Source organism: Patella vulgata, chromosome 9, assembly GCF_932274485.2.
Source record: "Patella vulgata chromosome 9, xgPatVulg1.2, whole genome shotgun sequence".
Classification (NCBI taxonomy): Eukaryota; Metazoa; Mollusca; class Gastropoda; family Patellidae; genus Patella; species Patella vulgata.
Genome location: NC_065887.2, coordinates 38,911,424 through 38,934,015, shown reverse-complemented (window position 1 = coordinate 38,934,015; position 22,592 = coordinate 38,911,424). Strand labels below are relative to the sequence as shown.

General features: G+C 34.9%; 1 protein-coding gene across 1 annotated transcript in view; it reads left to right on the top strand.

The window, feature by feature from the left end:
• The first annotated feature begins 3,608 nt into the window (after positions 1–3,608).
• The window catches only part of LOC126807864 (DNA mismatch repair protein Mlh1), a 24,806-nt gene continuing 5,822 nt past the window's right edge, over positions 3,609–22,592 (top strand). Inside the window, exons 1-9 of the mRNA XM_056103491.1 lie at positions 3,609–3,856; positions 8,970–9,123; positions 9,790–9,859; positions 10,122–10,275; positions 11,695–11,816; positions 13,093–13,201; positions 20,503–20,566; positions 20,923–21,087; positions 21,813–21,917. Coding sequence (XP_055959466.1) covers positions 3,846–3,856; positions 8,970–9,123; positions 9,790–9,859; positions 10,122–10,275; positions 11,695–11,816; positions 13,093–13,201; positions 20,503–20,566; positions 20,923–21,087; positions 21,813–21,917 — 954 coding nt within the window. The 5' untranslated portion in view covers positions 3,609–3,845. The remainder of the gene's footprint in view (positions 3,857–8,969; positions 9,124–9,789; positions 9,860–10,121; positions 10,276–11,694; positions 11,817–13,092; positions 13,202–20,502; positions 20,567–20,922; positions 21,088–21,812; positions 21,918–22,592) is intronic.

Sequence of the window (22,592 nt, the reverse complement as noted above, 5' to 3'; positions counted from 1 at the left end):
ATACAATAATGCAATATTAATGTACATAAATTGATTTACATTCAATCATTTCTGTTTTTACTGTAATTTCTAATCAGTTAGGTTCAGCGAAATACACCAGTATTCTCAATCGAATTTCAATCTCTAGCGTCTGGTTATTTCAGCCTACGCCGATAGTAATTATTGGGCATGCTCTCCAGAAAAGCATATAGCTTCACCGTTTGACATGACTTGTGGAATATGACTAGCCTCGTTTTTTGAGTCCCTTATTACAAATAGCGCTGAAACGTGTTATGGTACGCGATTCGTGTACCAATTGTAAAATGTTTTTTTTGTCTTAAATATTGGATATCAGAAGACCATCTTTTCCCGGTAAGATCAAAGATGCATTATGTAACATTTAGATAAAGAGCTGGTCGTTCTTGCTGTCTTCATAATGAATAATGAATATATTGAAAATTTCAAATTACTTTATTCTATGTTTTAGAGAGTGTAGACAGTGAAATAGATTGTAAGTGGACAGCCTTACCTGAATGTCAGGGACGATTATTACTATCTTCCTCTACCTCCCCCAAACCTGTAAACCACTACAGAGTAGTTATGAAAAATATTGCAAATGATTATATCACAAGTACGTACGAGGGTGGGGTGTAGGCCTACTATATTATTTAAAACTACCATTAATATTTAAATTTATCAGATGTTTGATCTATTTACAGACAGATTGGTTGATTCATCTTCATTGAGAAAAGCTATAGACACAGTTTACCAGGCTTACTTACCAAAACACACTCATCCCTTTCTGTATTTAAGGTATGTACTTCTTGACTTAGTACCCCAGGTGGAAGTAAACATAAAACTTGGGGAATGAACGAGACTTAGACACTGATCCTGGTGCCTGTCATTTTTTGGGGCACCGATTTGTTTCTTTTCATTGTTTTTATTGTCCGACACAAAGTTAAAAATATCACATACTAGTTCAATAGGGTGAACATTTTGTCAGGTATTTCAAGGCCAAAGAAGAAGTGACAGAGTTATCTGTTGTCTAAATTCAGGCATCCTAAATGGTTACAAACATAGGCCAAACTTCACCTTATTAGTATAAACTTATCTACAGACTTAGGACCTTTATATACCATGGTGCAGGCAGACATCCATCTATCTACAGTCTTATAGAGCCTTTATATACCATGATGTAGGCAGACATCCATCGATGTACAGTCTTATAAAGCCTTTACATACCATGGTGTACGTAGACATCGTCGATGTATAGTCTTATAGAGCCTTTACATGATGTAGGCAGACATCCATCGATCTACAGTCTTATAGAGCCTTTACATACCATGGTGTAGGCAGACATCCATCAGTCTACAGTCTTATAGAGCCTTTACATACCATGATGTAGGCAGACATCCATCAATCTACAGTCTTATAGAGCCTTTACATACCATGATGTAGGCAGACATCCATCAATCTACAGTCTTATAGAGCCTTTACATACCATGATGTAGGCAGACATCCATCGATCTACAGTCTTATAGAGCCTTTACATGCCATGGTGTAGGCAGACATCCATCAGTCTACAGTCTTATAGAGCCTTTACATACCATGATGTAGGCAGATATCCATCCATCTACATTCTTATAGAGCCTTTACATACCATGATGTAGGCAGACATCCATCGATCTACAGTCTTATAGAGCCTTTATATACCATGATGTAGGCAGACATCTATAGACTTTGGGACTTTACATGGTGTAGGCTGACATCCATAGACTTATGGCCTGCACACACCAAGCTATAGGCAGACATCCATCTGTCTACAGATTTTGGGCCTGCACACACCATCGATTATATAAAGGCAGTGACCAGAGGTCGGCAGCAAGAAATATTCAACTTGTATTTCTCTGCAAAAATTAATTCTTGGTTTTCATTCAGGGAATTGTGATTGCTTTCTTTTTTGGGGGGTTAAAATCTGAGCATGTTCATGTTTTATTGGTGGGGGTAATCTCCCCTTTCTTCCCTTCTCTTCTAGTGGACAGTTCATTTGTGCTCAGAATCAATTGTTCATGATCGTAACTTGTAACAAGTTTATTCAAGATCCAGAATCTGACTTGTTAAATCAACTGTGTATCTAGAGCTGGGCGATATTTCAGTATTTTGATATAAAAATGTCGCAGAAATAAAAACCGTCAAAAATACCGTCTTCAGAAAGATATAAAAAAAAACCGAACATAACGCGATATATCGCGGTTTTGATTTTTCTGTGTGATATTTAAAATAGATATTGAAAAAATGTTTTCTTTTTTTTATGTTATTTACGATACTTTGTTGCTTAATGATGAATAAATACTGTCATAAACTCCTGAGTATTCATTCAACGAAGTTTGCAAATGCCGATATAAGGAGCTTTGTTTATGTCACATGACTTCTTCAACTTCTTGCTCACATTTCCACCCGACCAATACAGTTAGAATTATTCCTGCTTCTGTTCAATTTCTATGCATCTTAACGAATTGTTTATACCGATACTTTGATTTTCCAAAGGAATCATTGATTTAAGAAAGCAGTAATATAGTATAATGCCAACTATATTAATAGTCCCAGTAGACTGATTATCTTGCATGTTTATTTACATTTAAAAGTACTGTCATTTTATAATATCGCGATATCTGTTTCCAAGAGATATCCCCCAGCTCTATGTGTATCTGTAAACCTTCGACATTAGAAGAGTCATCCATCTGGTGTTCAGACCATACTGAAAAGATCCTTTCAAAAACAGACAAATTTAACTTAATTCTCAAATCCTCCATGTTTTGAACTACCAAGATAATATTATGTTTGGTTTTGTTTTTCAGACATGTATTATTTCAGTCTGTAGTCTCTTGCTGTTTGTTATCGCATGTATTAATCTCCTTGGTGGTGCAAGGCTCTGTTACTTATAATAATCTCACTGGTGATGTCATGTTATAATATTCTGTGCTTAAATTGTTTGTAGGTTGTGTCAAAGTCAAACATAATGTAGTTTTTTTTTCGATTTAGCATAAAACAACAATCTGTAACATACGAAAACGGGGGAAGGGTGTTGCAACATTGAACACACACTACAAACTCGGCGGGGGGGGGGGGGGGGGGAGGGTATAGCCGAATTGTTATCACATGCACGCTGTATCATAAGGTCTGTCATTGAGTCAACTGGTGGGGTTTCGATTCTTTGTGTTGTATGTGACAAGGAGTAGGGTCACCTTCCAACCTTGTACGTTTTCTCCGGGTCCGCCAGTTTCCTCCCACAGCTAAAGACCCCTATGCGCAAGCAAATTATTGAAATAAAATTGAACCATATATATATATATTAGCCCTTAAATGACCTAGTTTGTGTTGAGTGGAAGTAAACCCCAATTCTCTCTCGCAAAGTTGATCTGCATTGTTTACATCAGTGAGGTGAAAAAGACTTTTGATATTCATCAATTCAGAGTTATTGTCCTTGATCCTTTATTAAGCTATTGTATATGCTGGAGTAGGACGTGTTGTTTCCAGGCAACCTATCTTTTGCTTTATGTTGATGTGTATAATATGTTGTGTTGACTTGATGTGTACCTTTTTAAGTGTCAAGTCTTGTCTGTGGTGGTAACTCAGTGAAATTTCTAATTCACAGAAGTAAAAGATTGTCAGAAATTGTAAACAATATGTCTGCAAGATGACAAATTTTAAATGGGGTGATGGAGAAATAAATTGTTTTTAACTCAGTCTGTCCAATTTTGATACAAGAAGTAATTTGATTAGGGAATACTCGAAATTTTAGATAAAGATTATGTTTGATGTGTTTAATTAGAAAGACAGGTGAAATGTCATGACCCTGCGATGTCATGGTAACTCGGTGAGTATGGCAATAACTTACTAAACTGGAGATTCTGGGTTTGATTGTAGTATTTGGCTAGAACATCCATTGGTCAGCCTGGTTTCCCCCTTTTTAGTCTTAAAACTTTGCTTAAGGTTAACTAATAAATGGGCAAACAAATCACTATTTCTGATGTTATGCTTTTCATTTTCCGACGTGGTTCCAACTTGTCAGTGATGCAGGACGGAGGGCCTGACAAGGACAGCTGTCTAATCGTTTGGATGGGACGAAAAAACCGGGGTCCCGTGTACACATGGGTGTGCATGTAAAAGATCCCTTGACTGTTGGAATTCGATATAAGAGTAAGTCGTAGTGCTGCTTATTCCACTTGAATATAATTATAAACAAAAGTTAATAATTATTCTTAATTAATTATATACATAAAAAAACAGGTAATTTTTACACTTGATGAACTTATTGTTCTGTATGTTTAAATTATTAATCATTGTTTGACTTGTCGATAATAGACGAGCCCACAGGTGTAATTTGTCAATCATGTCGGTGATCATGCATGTATTATACCATGTTAAAATGATTTTGAAATAATGGTCTCAGGTTTTTCTTTAATTTAAGACCCTACATAAACAACAAGATATTGTTTTGATTAAATAAAGATAAAATCAGTAAATTAAATAATGTAGCATATTTCAACTATCTATATTTATTCTGAAATTGTTATGTTTTCTCTGTTTTATGGAAATAAGGACCTATGCTCTAACTTGTAATTGATATAATTGTATTTTATCACACGCTTAATTATGTTTTGATCACTTGTGACTGCTATCTAAAGCCGTTTTATTTACTTGCCATTTTACTTAATTCCTTGAAAATGAATAGTTATCAATGGTTTTTTCTTGAATGCGTTGACTAGATATTATCGTTATGCCTTCCGTTGTGAAATTTTTTAAAGTGTGAATCCATTTGGAATCTTTCCAAGTGACATCATTTTTTGTCAAGATCAAGAAAGCTCAATTATTTCTGCTCGTATGTCATGTGAGATTTGTTTTTTTAATTTACATTGAAAGGCATGAGGGCATATAAAAATGACTGCATTATGTTCATTTCAAAATGAGTGAATTATTGTGATCATCTAAACACTACCTGACATATATACCTGAAGAAGTTGAATCTTATATTAAAGAAGATTACACAACCAAAACAAATTAAAAGATTTTAAAAAACAACAGAAAAACTTGACAGCTAAAAAAAATTTGAGAAAATAAATCAGGTGTCCTTTTTTTTTTTTTTTTGTAAAGAGGGAAGTAAAACTGTAACAGGCGTTGGAGAAAAACTAAATTCAAATTTGTATTGCCTTAGGGCCTGATGTTGAATTTGACAAATAATTCGCATTTTCAACTTGTAAGACTTTGGATGATATTGAGTTAGAGACTTAGCTACTTTAAAGCAAGAAACTAGGATTTTCCAATAATGACAATACAGCAAAGTTACTTCAAGTAACTTTGAAATCCTTATACGGCATTTAGTAATTGAACATATATTATAAAAATACAAATTTATATGGAAAACAATCACTGTTCCTCTTGTCGTTCTCAAGTAAGTAATGACAGTATAATAGCAAGAAATTAAATTAAATACGACAAGGTAACAAAAACAGTAACTAATCTGAAACCATCAAAGGACTAATAAAAAGAACAAAAATAACAATACAAAATAAACATTGAGGATATTGATTAAAAATTAATTAAGATATGATAACTCCATGGAAGATATAATTCCTCGTCTCTAATAAGTTCAGGTTTAAATCTCTTGATTTGGATGGCTTCTTGTTGTTTTCTGAATTTCTTGTTATAGAGATGTTTGTTTAGCACTTGGACCTCAGAATAGTTTACTTGGTGGTGTTTGTTCAGGTTTAGGTGTTCATATACAGCTGATTTGTTGTCTGTGCTTCTCGATTAGTGTTGTTTCAACCTCTTTACAAGTGGGCATTTCGTTTCACCGATGTATTTCTTGGAACAGGAACATGTGATTTGGTACACGCAGCCCTTGGGTTGTTTACCTGTTGAAGATTCAGTCTTTCCATTGGCACCAAGGATGTCTTTTATGCTTTTACCAGTTTTGAAGTAGACTTTGATACCAGCTTCTTGCGGGTTGGAATGGTGATGTTTTAAGGGCATTAACTTCAAAAGATGTCATGTAAATTTCTGTCAAAAGTGGAGAGAGTGGGGAGCCCATTGGGAGACCATAAACCTGTTTGTAGACATCATCCCCCCTGATTGATTCTCTCTCTTAGAATGGTAATTAGCATCTCATCTCTTGGGACATTTGTAAAAATGTATTGTCGGTACTAATCAAATCTACTGTTGGTACTAATCAAATGTACCATCAGTACCAATCAAATGTACTGTTGGTTCCAATCAAATGTACTGTTGGTTCCAATCAAATGTACTGTTGGTACTAATCAAATGTACCATCAGTACCAATGAAATGTACTGTTGGTACCAATGAAATGTACTGTTGGTACTAATCAAATGTACACATAAAAGAATCCTTGACAGTTGAATTTTGATACAAGAGTTGGCTGTAGCACCCCTCTCTCATCGCACACTATATGGCATATGCTTGTCTTTATTAGCTAGGTATTTGTAGGTGTATCTGATTGGTTGAAGAACATTTGTTTACAACATGGTCTGACATACTTCTGGTAATAATTGGAAGAAGCTACTTTCGTGTAACACCAATAAAAATAAGATTAATTTGTACAGGATGCCCGTGTTTAATATAAATTATGACCATTTGAAGTTTACATTACTTTCTGGGAATATCATGCTGTTGTGCATCTGTGAATGAAACAAAGAGATTTTATTTGTATCCTGTAACATCAAGGCACAAATACTATCTGCGCTGCAGTTTTTGTTTGATTCTTCTGAAATAGAATTTTAAAAACACATTTCAGCCCTTATTTTGGGGGTGGTCAAGGGGTCTAATGCTTGCACTTTAGATAATAAATACTGTCATTGATTCAAGTGGCGTGTTATTAACATCAAGGCTAGGACATTATTGAAGCTGCTTTTTTTTAAAAAAAATTTTAATCTTCTAAATTAGTATCTGTAAAACACATTTCAGCCCTTATTTTAGTTGTGGTCAAGTGGTCTAAGTGTGATTTAGATAATACATGCTTTCTTGATCCAAGGATTGTGGGTTTTAATCTCCTGCCAAACCTTATGGGATTTATTCAAGTTTTCCAGTTTAGTTTGATTTTTGGACATTAACTTTATGTGTGGTTTAATTGTGGAGAGCGAGAAGTAATATATTTATACTAATCACTATATATGTTTCAATATATTACGCAATGTCCATTAAACAACTTAAAATACAGACACTATACTGTATGTACATTTTAATAAAATATGTCTCGTGAGCCCAATATTTTATCTAGTATAAATAATGTATACATTATTGGCACATTATTGGAAGTAATGGTATACCGACATCAAAGGATTGCGTCACATATGTATTTTAAATCCCATGTCTCTCCAAGCCGCTCTCTTACTAGAATGGAATTTTTTATTGCCTCTTTATACGAAAAAAAACATAAAAGCTGTCTTTTCTCTCTCGTTATAAATTGGAAAAAAAAGAGGCATTTTGTACAGAATAATTTAAATCCATTCCTTGTGGCAATCATGGAAGAATGAACAAGAAAATTTATATCACTTTAAAGGGATATTTCAGTTGTAGTTAGTAAGCCAAGTTTCCGTTATTGGCAGGTGTGTTGGTTCTATTGTTGTTGATGCTTCATATGTATTAAAGATTCTAGTTTTTCCTTATTTGATGTGTCCATATATAGGAATCTTTACACAGCTCAATGTATATTACAGAGTAACGGGATAAACAAATTATCATTAGATTCAATACACTTTAAAGCGTGAAATCCATAATGAAACCTCTTAGATTCAGAAACTCGTTTCCCCAGTGATGTCATTAACATTCAGCAATCCATAGACATGTTGCATAAAGTAGATATTTCATTATAAAATAAATATTCCTCATAAAAAAAAAGTAGATATTTCATTATGAAACTGACATTCCTCATCAAAACGCATCAAAACTATATTACTATTTCTACATTAAGTTGATATTAACACATATTTTAATGCACAAGAGCTAATAAAATTTTGATTCTTTTATTAAAATCTAATCTAAGCAAAATGATATTCTGTTTCTGTTCCATGTTCATTAGCCTGGTTGGTGCAAGAAAGTCGAATGTTAAACTCCCATTTCATGTGTTAAATTCCAAGCTGATAATTTACCATCTCAACTTCAATTGATTCTTTCAGATAATCTGAATTAATTTGATTACAAATATTCAATAGATCATTACTCTACAAGCATACAGATGACAAAATAGTTAGAATAAAATCATTCCAGTTCATCTGTGACAATAGTTGATCTCTTTGATAGACATACTTACTGACGACCATAAATATGTCTGAATTTATATTTTTCTGATGTGGTTTTCCCTTGTCAATGGCGCAGGACGGAGGGCCTGTATACATTTGTGTGCATGTAAAAGATCCCTTGGCATTTGGAATTTGATATAAGAACCCCCCTCCCCCCCCCCCTTTAAATTTAAAGTCTGCTAACCCACTCAAAATATATAATTTTGGCACCACAGGATAATGTTTGCATAATACTGTCTAGTGATTTCGATTGAATACAACTTAAACTGAATCAGGATGTTTTAATTAGATAAAACGTACAACTGAATCAGGTTATTTTGTGGTTTCAATATGTTGCCAATAACGGTTAGTGAATTTGTTCTTAAAATGCTTCCATTATACGCTGAATGCTTGTATCAACAGACAATACCCCCCCCTCCCAGATCTTTTGATTGAAACAAAAATAGATTGTAATCATTCAGTTCATTCTGACCTTCATTGAGTATAGTGGCACTCTTAGAGAGGGAGGGGGAGGTAGGGTGTGGGCACCCTCCCTTTCCTTTATTTCTACAAAATTAATATTCTTAAAAAGACTTTATATCCCTATTAGAGGTTTGGTGACTGTTTTGGGCTAATGTTTATGCTTTAGATCACAAGGTCTGTCATTGAGTATAAGTCCAAGAAATATTTTTCAGTTTAGAGATCTTACCACAGAATGTTGATGTGAACGTCCACCCAACGAAACATGAAGTTCATTTTCTACACGAAGATGCCATTATAGAAAGTATACAAGGTGTAATAGAAACTAAACTTCTTGGTTCCAATACCTCCAGAACTTTCTTTACACAGGTAAATCTAACGTTAACACAAGTGACTTTGCCTTCCTGGCATTACACAAGTGACTTCACCTCCCTAGCATTACACACGTGACTTGGCCTCCCTGGCATTACACAAGTGACTTCACCTTACATTAAGTGACTTCACCTCCCTAGCATTACACAAGTGACTTCGCCTCCATAGCATTACACACATGATTTCCCCTCACATTAAGTGACTTCACCTCACTAGCATTACACAAGTGAATTCACCTCACATTAAATGACTTTGCCTCTCTAGCATTACACAAGTGACTTTTCCTCCCTAGCGTTACACAAGTGACTTTTTGAAGAAAAAAACAAAACAACTATGTTAGTTTCAAAATTACTGAAGTATTGTGTTGACGTTCAACTCCATTCCTTTCCTTGTATGAATCCAAGTATTTTATGAGTTGTGTGTCAACATATTTCAGGCACTGCTGTGGTGCAGGACGGAGTGCCTGGCAAGGAACAGTGTTTAGTCGTTCAGATTGGACTAAAAACTGAGGCCTGGGCACATATTGATGTGCAGTTAGAATACGAAATATGAGTAGACCATAGTGCTACTGTCTGGGCAGAATTTCCCTCATAGTATACTGTGTGGTGTATGCCTGTCAGTGGAGTAAAGTAGGACGTTAAACCCCATTTCATTTTATTTCAGGCACTGTTACCTGGTGCTACTTGTTCTCTACCTGATGAACCTCAGAAGAAATCTACAGATACTGTCACAGGTGAGATGTATACCTGTTTATTATATCACCACATAGATTGTTTGTACAAGGTCCACCCATGTATATCTGTGTGCACACAGATGGAAATCAAAGAAAGGTAGTATGCTTAGTTGTTCAGAAATGATGAGATACCAAGTCCTTTAGCCTCCGGGTGAAATTCTCCAACCTCACATTGTGCACAATTATTATTCCATTCCAACTGCGGCACTGCGCTGAGCTGTATCTGGATAATTTGTGAAAACAAATCATGACCGTTTTACAGGAGATGGAGAGAAGAAATTGTACGCCCATCAGATGGTACGAACTGACAGTCGGGATCAAAAACTTGATGCTTTCTTACATAAAGAATCTAGTACAAGTAAAACCTCCTTAACCAATCAAAATAAAGATGATGATCAGGATTTTAAAGCTCCAAGGTGTGTATAATGTTATATAATTTCTGACTATTTGTTAATTTCTTTCTTTGGTTGACATTTCAAAATAAATATGAATTTGTCATTGCAATAAAGTTATTGCCCTTTGTTAACTTGTATATTCATGACCTTTGTATAATATATGAATAGTAATGTGTTACAGTAGTTGTCTTCTGTACATTGAAGAGTTAACATATGTTGTAATGGCACTGAGAATAAAGAGATGACTATATATATAGACATAGTGTGGTCACTTAACACCTGTGTACAAAAATTCCTCCAGTATGAAGTGAAAGTGCATGGAGTCAGTATACGCCTTGATTTAGAAGAAATTCTAGATTGTTTATTTTAATCAATGGCCACTCCACCATGTATGTAGCTTTCAAAGTGTACAGATAAAATACCAAATTAGCCACATTTCCAAAACCTCTAAATGAGTATATCTATTATATATCTTGAGACTTTGGGTGATTTCTTGGGTCAAGTTAGTGTTGTGGTTTAGATCCCATGTTTGTGCATGATAAAGAGTGGGGGTCACTGCCTAACCTTGTGGGCTTTCTGTGGTTACCTTCTTCTGTTAAAGACAATTGTGTGCGAGCAAATTATGGAATATGAATTTTCTCAAAACAGTCCAATTTGTGTTGAGTAGCAGGAAGCCATGGTACCTCATTAACCAGGAAGTCCTGTGTTTGATCCCCAGGATTTTCAAACTTGGTATCCCCTAGGTAAGGACAAAAAGCATCTAGTTGTTCTGATGTGACAAAAAACTGAGGTTCACCAGTTAAAGAGTAGGCAGAAACTCAATCCGCTCTCCAGACAAAATTTCTCTTATGGTCATAGCACACTGCATAAGCCCTCTTCATTAGCTCTGATGGCGCAGAAAAGTAGGATGCTAAAAGACATCAGCCAAATCTCAGTGTTAAGTTTATCTGTCATGGTTTATCACTGTAACCCAGGTATCATTTAATCTTGTGTGTCTAGCACCAATTTCTTTCACATTTGTTTAATATCAAATCTTTGTTTAAAAATTTGTAAAAATCGTTTAAAATCACCAAAAATCATCTAATTTGTACTTGTGTTCAGTTTAAAGCTGACTGATTAATTTTGCTAATGAGTGTCCAATTTACAAGCATTTATTTTCCTGACCACTGTTCAAAAATTAATCATTATACATCATTATAATCAATTGGGTTGTTTATTTTTTAACAGTGATTGAGAAATTAAACACTTGTAAATTGGACACTCATTATCAAAATTGAATAGTCAGCTTTAAACTGGACAGAAGTACAAATTAAACGATTTATGGTGATTTTAAACCGTTTTTACGAATGTGAAAGAAATTAGCGCTAGATACACAAGATTAAATGATACCTGGTTTATAGTGTATAGTTCAGTATGTACTGATTTACATAATATTATTAGTTGCAGTACAAGCGGTGAAAAGCCCAGTACGTCTACCCCACCCATTAAACTTGAGAAACGAGAGATCGGTCTGACCAGTATTCGTACCTTGATTGAAAAGATGGAGGAGAAAAACAATAAAAGTAAGTTGTACTGTGTAGTCTTAAAGTTAACATGAGTTGCTGGATGGCCGTTATATTCCTAGCAATTAGAGTGTCCAGTCCCCAGTACATAAACTGTCACTCATTGACTCCTGGACAACAACTGTTGATACGATATCAGAGATATGAAAACAAGATTTTGGTGCCTACACTACGAGTGGTCGGTTCTCTGGTCATACCCTTTTTAGGAAAAGTTCTGTTTAGATGGATTGGCTGTTTACACAAATTAAAGCAAGTAGCTGTTAACCCGGCATAGCACGGGTATAGCCATAAGCCGGAAGTAGCATAACTCTGAAACTAGAAGTAGTAGTCCATCACAACCAGGCCTATGTTACGCCCCAGTCTGAGCTACCTCTATACACCCAATTTCAGCCTTGAGATGGCCCTAGTGTAGCCCCAACCCTGAACAGACAGACAACAGTCACAAATATTAGTATAGATAAAATGGCTTTAACGTCCTACTTTTCTTCACCAACTGGGCTAGGTAGACGACATACCCCATACAGTGGGCTATGAGGGAATTTTGAAATGCAACTATCGAGGGTTCTGTTACATGCACGTCAATGTGCCTACGGGAGCTTCGGTTTTGTTTTTTGGGGTTTTTTTTACTCATCTGAAAGACTAGACACTCTTCCTGGCTTCTGATTCAGTACCTTACTGACTGAACCATCATGGCTTCCCATGTTTACACAAATAATTTAATGACTCAATGATAAAACATGTCAGAGGGTCAGATGTTTTGTAAAATATAGAACACGAGATACAAAAAAACAAATTTCCGACTTTATGATTGTCATCTGTATATATATATATATCTGTTTATCTTGTAGGTTATCAATTCATGTTAACCCCTTTTCTATGATTTCTTTATTTAATTAGCTCACAGCAAAATGCTTTGAAACATTTTATGAAATAATAAAAAGAAGTTAGTTACCGGTGATTGACTTTTTTATACAGATTCCTCTTTTGATAGGGAGCAAATATAGAATTGTTATTATATTGGATATTATATGATATCTTCAATGTTTCTTTTGATTATTTGATGACTTCAATGTTTATTCGATGATATAATTTGATGTTGAGAAATTATTGAATGAGATAATATAAGATTTGGATGTTATTTCCTGAAAGCTTTATGATCATTTATACTTCATTCAATACAAGACAGAAATTGTTGTTGATAAATTCAGCAACTCTTCTTAGCTTGATGAAAATGTAGCTTTGAAGTTGAATTATGTATGAAATATATTTATAACAGGTTTAAAAGATCTGATTCAGAATCATACGTTTGTTGGTTGCGTGAATGAAGAACATGCCCTGGTTCAACATCAGACTAAACTCTACCTCATTAATACCACCAAACTCAGGTAGGTTTTCATCTAATTAATACCAAACTCAAATAGGTCTTCACCTTATTGATACCACCAAACTCAAATAGGTCGTCACGTTATTGATACCACCAAACTCAGATAGGTCTTCACCTTATTGATACCACCAAACTCAAATAGGTCTTCACCTTATTGATACCACCAAACTCAAATAGGTCTTCACCTTATTGATACCACCAAACTCAGATAGGTCTTCACCTTATTGATACCACCAAACTCAGATAGGTCTTCACCTTATTAATACCACCAAACTCAGGTAGGTCTTCACCTTATTAATACCACCAAACTCAGGTAGGTCTTCATCTAATTAATACCAAAATCAGATAGTTTTTCACCTTATTGATACTACCAAACTCAGATAGGTGTTTAACTGATTAATACCACCAAACTCAGGTAGGTGTTCACCCTATTAATACCACCAAACTCTGATAGGTGTTCACAATACCACCAAATCCAAATTGGTCCATTAGTTAAGGTCAAAGGTCTAACAGATACATCCATATTTGTAATATAACATTGTTGGGTTAAATTTATGATAATACTACTATAAAAAGGTACTGCCCCTTGCCCCAAAGTGCCAATGTCATGGATTTCTACAGTTCTACATTTCTACAATAAGAGATTTATGGCCTAAAATCTTGATCATGTGGAAATACCAATAGTTAAATTCTGTGTTTTTAATCAACTTTTTTTTATCGTTTTTCACTTGATTTCCTGAAAGAGAAAACAAGGTACCTTAAAACTCCTGTTGAAGTGACATTAAGTCAGATGAAATTAAATTATTGTATTTTATCGTCTAGAGTTTATAGTGTAACACTATCTTTACGGCATTCAGGATATATGATGTAATAACCCCTTTCAAATAAACTGACGGTGGACTAAATCAATTATTGATATCCAAATGTAGACAAGGAATGAAGTTATTTTTCGCTTAAATTTATTGAAATGTTGTTTTAATATATAGATTAATGTATTCCAACTGTCAAGGTATATGAACGCACTGCCAATTTATATAACATTAAAATATATACATGATAATACTGGAAGCAAAAGATAAAACAGATGGCTTTGTTGATCAGGTTTGTTTCTGACCTTTAAATCCCCTAAAAAAAATGGCTACATTTAAGACTAAAGATACTTCAAAACTCATTTAAAACAACAGCTTAAGATTATTTTTTTGTTAAATGACATTAAAACAGGTGAGTGTCGTTTGGTATTCTCAATTGAATAAGTGAGTCTTCAAGCATGATTTAAAGGATGTTCTGGCTTCCTTTAAAGTTGCTGGGAGTTTGTTCCATAGGATGGGTGCTGCAACTGAAAAAACCCTATCAACACAGGGTGGATGGGGGGGGGGGTCTAGTGGTTTAACGCTTGTGTATGAAATCACAAGGTCCATCATTTAGTCAAGTGGTATAGTTTCAATTCCCTGTTTGAACGTGACAAGGAGTATGGTGGCCTGTCCTACCAGGTGGGTTTTCTCTGGGTCCTCTGGTTTCCTCATCCTGCCAAAGATACATACTCCCTAGTGAATTACTGAAATATAATTGAACCATATGTTAGTCCCAAAATGACCTAGTTTGTGTCGTGTTGACGGTAAACCCCATTTCGCACTCATTTACTCCCCTATCAACACAATACATGGAAAATGACTAAACTTTCACGCATTAATCCATATTAATATGTACTCAAATATTTAATTAAGATAATTATACGGCTTCGATTCAATTGTATTAAAAAGAGGCCCATCAAAAGATTTTACCTAACTATAGGTGGCATTGAGGTGTTTATAAATACTGAATGCAACTGAACCATTTTTCGAATGTTAATTCCTTTTAGAGATTTAACTTTACAATATTGTAGTTTTCGAGGAATTCAGAATCACTCACATGGCGGCGATCAGTGGCTTTAAGTTGCAACATTCAGCACACAAATTGATTAAAAACAGTAGGAAAACGGTTCTTCATTTGTTGGTATATTACAGCTAATGTAGCACAGCTAATGTAGTCAACTGGGCAAAAATAGATTGAGACAGACAGAAGAAATTAAGAATTTCATTAAACCAAGGTTTTATTGGCCATGAGGTTCGAATTATTGGAAATAAATTAAATCTTTATTAGATAATTGGTTTATTTCTAAAGATAGCTAAACATTGACCGTCTGCAAGTAAAAAAACCTTGCCTGTAGTGATCTTGTTATGTTTGAAATCTAAGCTTAGAGTCGGACAATCTTCACAATAAATCATCTTCACATGGCCAAGTGCGAAAAAAATGTCTAACATGTTATAAGTGGTTTATTTCTCAAGATGGCCGAACATTGACCGTCTGCAAATAGAAAAATTGGCTTCACAGCACACTAATTTGATTTTCTGTTCTTTGGGTTCTTGATAAATGAATAACCACATGAATCACATGATCGATGTTTAGTTTAAAATTTGGAACTAAAAGCTTTTAAACAGCACAATCAAGTAATTTTGATTTTTAAATAAATCTTTTTCCTGAAGAAACAAGCAGGAAAACTTTTCAAGTGTTCCGGAAGAACAGAAAATCTATTTGGTGTGGCCTTTATACATTATGTTTTAAAATCTAAGCTTGATGTCTGGCATTTATATCACCATTAATTGTACATGTATTCTTAAAGCAGTGTTAATGAGCTTTAACATCTCATTACGTACTGATGTGAAAGATAGTAACTATTACTCTTTTTACGCCCACATTGTCGAATATTGCCTTCAACCTCAGTCCGTCGATCCGTCCGTGGTCAACAATAGAGGCTGAAGTTTATATCCCATTGACTTTAAAATTATGCACAGTATTTAAGGTCATGAGAAAAAGAAGCCTATTGATTTTCAACGATATCTAATAATTACTGCCAGAGTTATGGCCCTTGATCACAAGAGACTAAAGTTAATATCCGATTTACTTAAAATTCATACAGTATTTATGTTCATCAGATGATGAATCCTATTGATTTCCAATAGTTACTGCAAGGGTTATGGCCCTTGGCCTCTTTGAATGTTATTGTTCAGGCTCTACAGACCCCAGTTATCATCCGATTGATAATTACTTAAACATACTTTATGCAAGAGCTAAATCTGCCTATTGCAGGTCTTTCTTATCTAAATTATTAATTAGACATTAATTAATTTATCCAGACCATAATCAACTCTCGATGCCATCGCTAGTCTGTGATATTTAGCGGATTGGATTACCAACAAAGTGAAAAATATGTGACAACCCTTGTTGGCTGCTTGGACGACTAAGCTGCTGTGGGCGTATGTTTTGTTGCCTGGCAATCTATCTTTTTGGGTGCAGTGCTAATGAGCTTTAAAATCTATTATATATGTACATGAGTTTGCTGTGATATTCTTTCTTTTGTTGTGATGGTATTTAGTTCTTGATTTTATTTAACCTCTTTTGGGGTTTATTTCATATTTTGTAACTTTTAAAATTAGAAATCTATGAGTGGTGAGTAGCCGTCCCAGATTTCTCTCATTAAGCAACTAATTTCGTTCAGTTCAAACTCATCAGACTTAAGTGAGTTTGTGCGGATGTTCCCTTTATATAGTCGTCCCGGATGGACCTGCGCAGTGCTGTATCACCAGAGCAACTGCTTTTGTTTAATGGTGAACAGAGAGACGGCTAAAGAGCTGCCGTTATAAAATGCTTATTTGCATATACTCTATAGGCTTCCAACCCATTTGACTGTGTCGTTTAAAATGATATAAACAAGTGGGAATTATTTGGATAACCGGACTGGGTTGTTGAATTGTGTAATATGCATTAAGCTTTTTTAGTATTAGATAATTAGGAACTTGTGTAGACATGCATGATTATAGATAATTAGGAACTTGTGTAGACATGCATGATTAGTTTACAGACTTAATATTCAACTGCTATTTGACAATTGTGCTGTCGGGTTTTATGATCATGACGTGATAAAAATACCTAGTGTTATCTTCACTTGTAACTTTGTAAAGCACCTCTGAACAGAAAAGGTTAATAAAAATTTTATAATAATAATTGAATATACATTTAGATATTTAGGGTCCTATAGGCTTAACCAATGATTGGAGAAAAAAAGGTTTTTATTGTGAGCTTAAAGTGCAAGCATCGGACCATTCAGCCACCCTGAATGACCTAGTTTGTGTTTAACCCTTTGGACATTGACACCCTGAATGACATTAGGCCTATATAAAAGCCTCCCAGGCTAAAAATGGACTAAAATTTGTTGGGTTTTTTTTGTAATGTTATGAACCCTTAGGACCCGAGTGGTCTAAAAACCAGCTAGAATACCAAGCATTTTCTGCTCACATTAAGCACTGATAAGCAAATTGATCAATGCTTTATAAAAAGATAAATATGCAATTAGATTATGTGTGTTATCCACATCAGCCTCACTGTTGGCTTGTTTTCCTAGTCACTAGTAGATGTTAATCCCCATTACTCTCCCTTTATTTATTAGAGTCTATAACTTGATTTTTTTCCTGGTAGTTAGAAGTATAATAAATTTTGTGGGTTGACCAGATGACCTAATTATGAAGGATTAAATTATCTGAATGGACAAGACATGTGGTGGACTGTAACTTCTCTTTGATAATTACATTAGAAGACCAGGGGTTGTATGATACCATGATTAACTCTAATCTCGGACAATTTCACAATTAAGCCAATTATTTCCGACTAGTGTTGTTGATTGAATTAAAGCCCAGGGTGTCATCTAAATATTTCTCCATTAACTCTGAAGCGCTTGAACCTTGAACATAGATATGACAATAAGACTAAAATTCCCCCAACTCATTAAATGGTGATTGAGTAGGGAGTAAGTCTGATTAGTCCGAGATTGTACTTTGTCCAGGCCATTTATTTCATATCAATAATTTATATTGTGTCTATCTAAATGTCTTTAACACGAAGACCATTTATATTATACATAAAGCACCATTTCTTAACAACGATTGTTTGCAATCACAAGTTATTGAGGGTCAAGTTGGATTCTCAATATTTTTTTTTTTATTTAAACGACTGAAGTACTATCTACAGAATTCTTATTGTTGTTAGCCATCTGCAGGTGCATTCAGGTTAGAATGTTTCACAAGTCTTGTGTACACATCCCTTGGTTGTATGAATTTGATGTAAGAGTAGGCTGTAGCATTGCTGTCCGGGCAAAATTTCCTTCATATCATTCTGTATGGCATATGCATGTCTTCATTACCCCAACCAGATTAGAAATAAAATCCTATTTCATTTCATAATATTTCACTTTGTATTAATCTAATTGTCCCATTGGTTGATGCTTTAGGACAAGATAACTTTGATTCTATCTGATAGAGAGTGATGAAACTTAGTGTATAGTTGATAATCAGTTTGATTGCTTGACACTTTTAAAAAAAAATAAATGTGCGATTAATTAAACATACATTATGCAAGAGCTAAATCTGTCTATTGCAGGTCTTTCTTTATGCCTGAAATGTTATCTAAATTATTAATTAGACATTAATTAACTTATCCAGACCATAATCAACCCTAGATGGCATCGCTAGCCTGCGATCTTAAGTGGATTCTGAGCCGATTTACTGACGATAACTTTCCTTCTCGATTAAACGATTAAATGGATAATCGTGACTATGATGTTTATCGTACTGACTTTAGTAATGATGACCGAAGCTAGGCAGAAATTTCATTCACTTAGTTTTCGGTTCATAGTGAATCAATTTGAATGGAATTTTCAGCAAATTGCCTTTACGTTATCTAGTTTTTAACTATTATAGTGAGAACTGCCAACTCGTTATCGAATCTCCCATAATGTATCTTTAATGTGTCATCTATGTATTTTGGGATTTCGGCGGGGGACATCAGCTTCACTGTTGGCTTGTTTAGTTTATCTTTTATTTTATATATCCATATAAGGACTGTATTGTTTGTGCAGCGATTGTTCCACCATCTCATCTACTGTCTCGTAGGTATTACCCAGCTGTAACGCCTTTGGATTAACACCTCTTGAGATGCTCTTACTCAAAAGGCACATCGTCAACTTTAACTAAGGAAATGGAAGTGACAGAATTTCTTATTCGCTTACCCAATTCTAAACCAATCAGGATGAGCCTCTTGCATGAGATTGGTTCCACTCGCAAGTTTCTTGGGTAACATTTGTCTGCGATGTCACCCAAGATGGAAGTTGACATTAAGCCCTACCCTACTACTTTTTGTGCAATGATGAGATTTATCCTCTAGAATTAAATGATTTGTTGCTTGATTTTGTTGCACCATTGCAAGCCGTTGCTAAGGAAAATTCCACTGCAGAAAATTTCAAACTAGTAATTTCAAAGATTTAAAACTTATCTGTAGCGTAGAATTTAAAGATTAAATTGGTTGTCATCCTTTGTTTCACAAGTTGACTATAGCTTATGTTTAACAAATGGCAGCTATATATGTTATCATTTGATTTGTTGACTTTCTTGTCCAAGTGAATGTATTAACCATTAATACACAAACAATTGTCCGTAATGAAGTAATTTAAACATTTTTGACCGAATGAATGGAATTACCTCACTACATCTTGTATGAGCAAATTTACTGATGTTAATGTCTGCTGTTTCTGATAGACAATTTGGGATGACAGTTGTAGCTTGATGTCTGACTGACCACAATTACCCTTGGAATATACAAATCTACAGAGACTTCTCTGGTCTCATTTTGGGGTCAAAATAGGTCACTGTACATTTCAAGGGTTAAATATAGGATTAACAAAATAAACAAATTTCACTCCGAAATAACCATTATTGACTGTTGGCAATAGTGCTGATTATTTCATTATGTTTACCATTACTGAATAAACAAAATATCTAGAATCGGATGACTCACTAATCAGAAAGTCCTGGATTTGATCTAGCCGTTGGCCGAGAAACCGTCTCAGGAATTTGCAGCCTGCTTTTACCCTTGTCAGTGGAACAGGACAGAGGACCTGGCAAGGAAAAGTGACTTGAGATTTGGATGTGACAAAAAAAAAACGAGGGCCAGTGAACAGGTTTCCCATGCATGTAAAAGAACCCATGATGGTAATTGGAATTTGACAACATGTAGGTGGAAATGCTGCTGTTCTGGATAAATTTCCCTCATACAAACTGCATGGTGTATACCAGTGATGGGATTTCAAAAAATTTCTTGTCGTCATCATTAGCCAGGTTATTGCAGAAAAATAGGATCTTTTACCAATAGGTACATTATCTTTTAAAGCCAATGTCAAAAATAATGTGAGCGACTATTTTCTTTTTTATCTTTCAGTAAAGAATTGTTTTATCAGTTGGTTCTTCAAGATTTTGGTAATTTTGGAATACTGAGACTTTCAGTAAGTATTTTGTATTCCATTTATTAACTGGGTGGGAAGTAGGCCACTATTGTGTTCACTTTAGATTTTTAAGGTCTAGCATTGCATTGGGGGTTGGGTGGCCAAATAGGGTCTCTTATTGAATCAACTGGTGTGGTTTCGATTCCATGGTTGTACGTGACAAGGAGTAGACTCATTTGTCCAACCTCAAGGGTTTTCTACCGGTCCTCAGGTTTCCTCCCACTGCTAAAGCCCCCTACATGCAAGCGAATTATTGAAATAATAATAAAATTGAACCATATGTTAGTCCCGAAATGACCTAGTTTGTCTCTGTCTCTCTCTCTATGTCTCTCTAATAAGCTCCTATATATTTGCAGGAGACGGCACCTATTTATGATTTAGCGATGATGGCCTTGGATTCTGAAGAAAGTGGCTGGACAGAAACAGACGGACCTAAAGAAGGATTAGCTAAATATATCGTAGATTTTCTACAAACAAAATCTGAGATGTTAGAAGAGTATTTCTCTATAGAAATTGATAAGGTTTGTTACATAACAACATGAAGGATGAGACTAGCCCCAATTCCTTGGGATTTTCGGGAGCCACGGTGGCTAAGTGGGTAAGACGCTATCATGAAGGTCGGGTGTTCGATCCCTGCATTGGTCGAGAAAGTTCAGTGGTGGAGGACGAAGAGCCTGACAAAGACAGCTGTCTAGTTGTTCGAATGGGATGAAAAACCGAGGTCCCATGTATACATTGGCATGCATGTTAAATATCCCTTGGCAGTTGGAATTCGATATAAGAGTAGGCCATAGTGCCACTGCCTTGGCCAAATTTCCCTCCTAGCACACTGTATAGCATATGCCCGTCTTCATTAGCCTGGTCGGGCAGAACAGTAGGACATTAAAATGATTAAACCCCATTTCACTTCCTTGGGGTTTTCAAGCCTGGTTTCCCTTCCAGTCGTGTCAGAAGCATCTAGTATACGTATATATCATTGGCAGCATGTTAAAGATACTCTGACACTTGGAAAACAAAAGGCCCTGACGCTGCTGGGCGGGCAAAATTACCCCTCATCTTTAATTTGCAACGAGTTAGACTGACATTATCAGTGTTATTTATATTAACAGGGCTGTAATTTACTGACTCAACTTATGTTATTTATATTAACAGGGCTGTAATTTACTGACTCAACTAATGTTATTTATATTAACAGGGCTGTACATGTGTAATTTACTGACTCAACTAATGTTATTTCTATTAATAGGAAGGTAATTTACTGACATTACCAATGTTATTAGATAATTACCAACCAATGTTAGATGGTCTACCAATGTATATTCTACGACTAGCTACAGAGGTATTTATAATGGTATTATATATTATATGTTATAGCATGATAGGGGAACTGTAATTTAGGGGTAAACCAGAATTAAGTGGGTTAGTCCCAATATGACATAGTTTGTGTCGTGTGGATGTTAAACCCCATTTCTCTCTCTCTCTCTCTCTCTCTCTCTCTCTCTCTCTCTAGATCATCCAGTTTCCTTCCACTGTGCCAGGAAATAATTGAAATAGAAATGTTATTCCCAATATGACTGTATTTAGATTTCTCTGTGGACTCAAAAGATGCAACCATTAATGTTCATGAAAAATAATTCCTTTGTTTCAAAATTTCTTAAGTAAATTGTTCAAGTAAAATGGAAGAGGCATTTTTAGTAGACGCAATATAAAAGTTTAAATAATAACAATAAAAAGATAATAATATCAAGCACTTGTGCTGTGATTTGACTAAAAACTCACATGTTCAAATTTGATTGTATGCAAAATTTGAGACAGTTCTGATAATTAAATATTGACACAAACGCCTCCACGTTATCATGTTGTCTTTTTAAAACTGCCTTAACGTCCTTTTATTTTCTATTTCTAAATCAATTCTTAAATAAAACGTTTTTAACAGGAAAGAAATCAGATAATGTAGATTTTTTTCTTTTTCTAAATCAGTTCGTAAATATAAGGTTTTTAACAGGATAGATGGCAGATTAAGTAC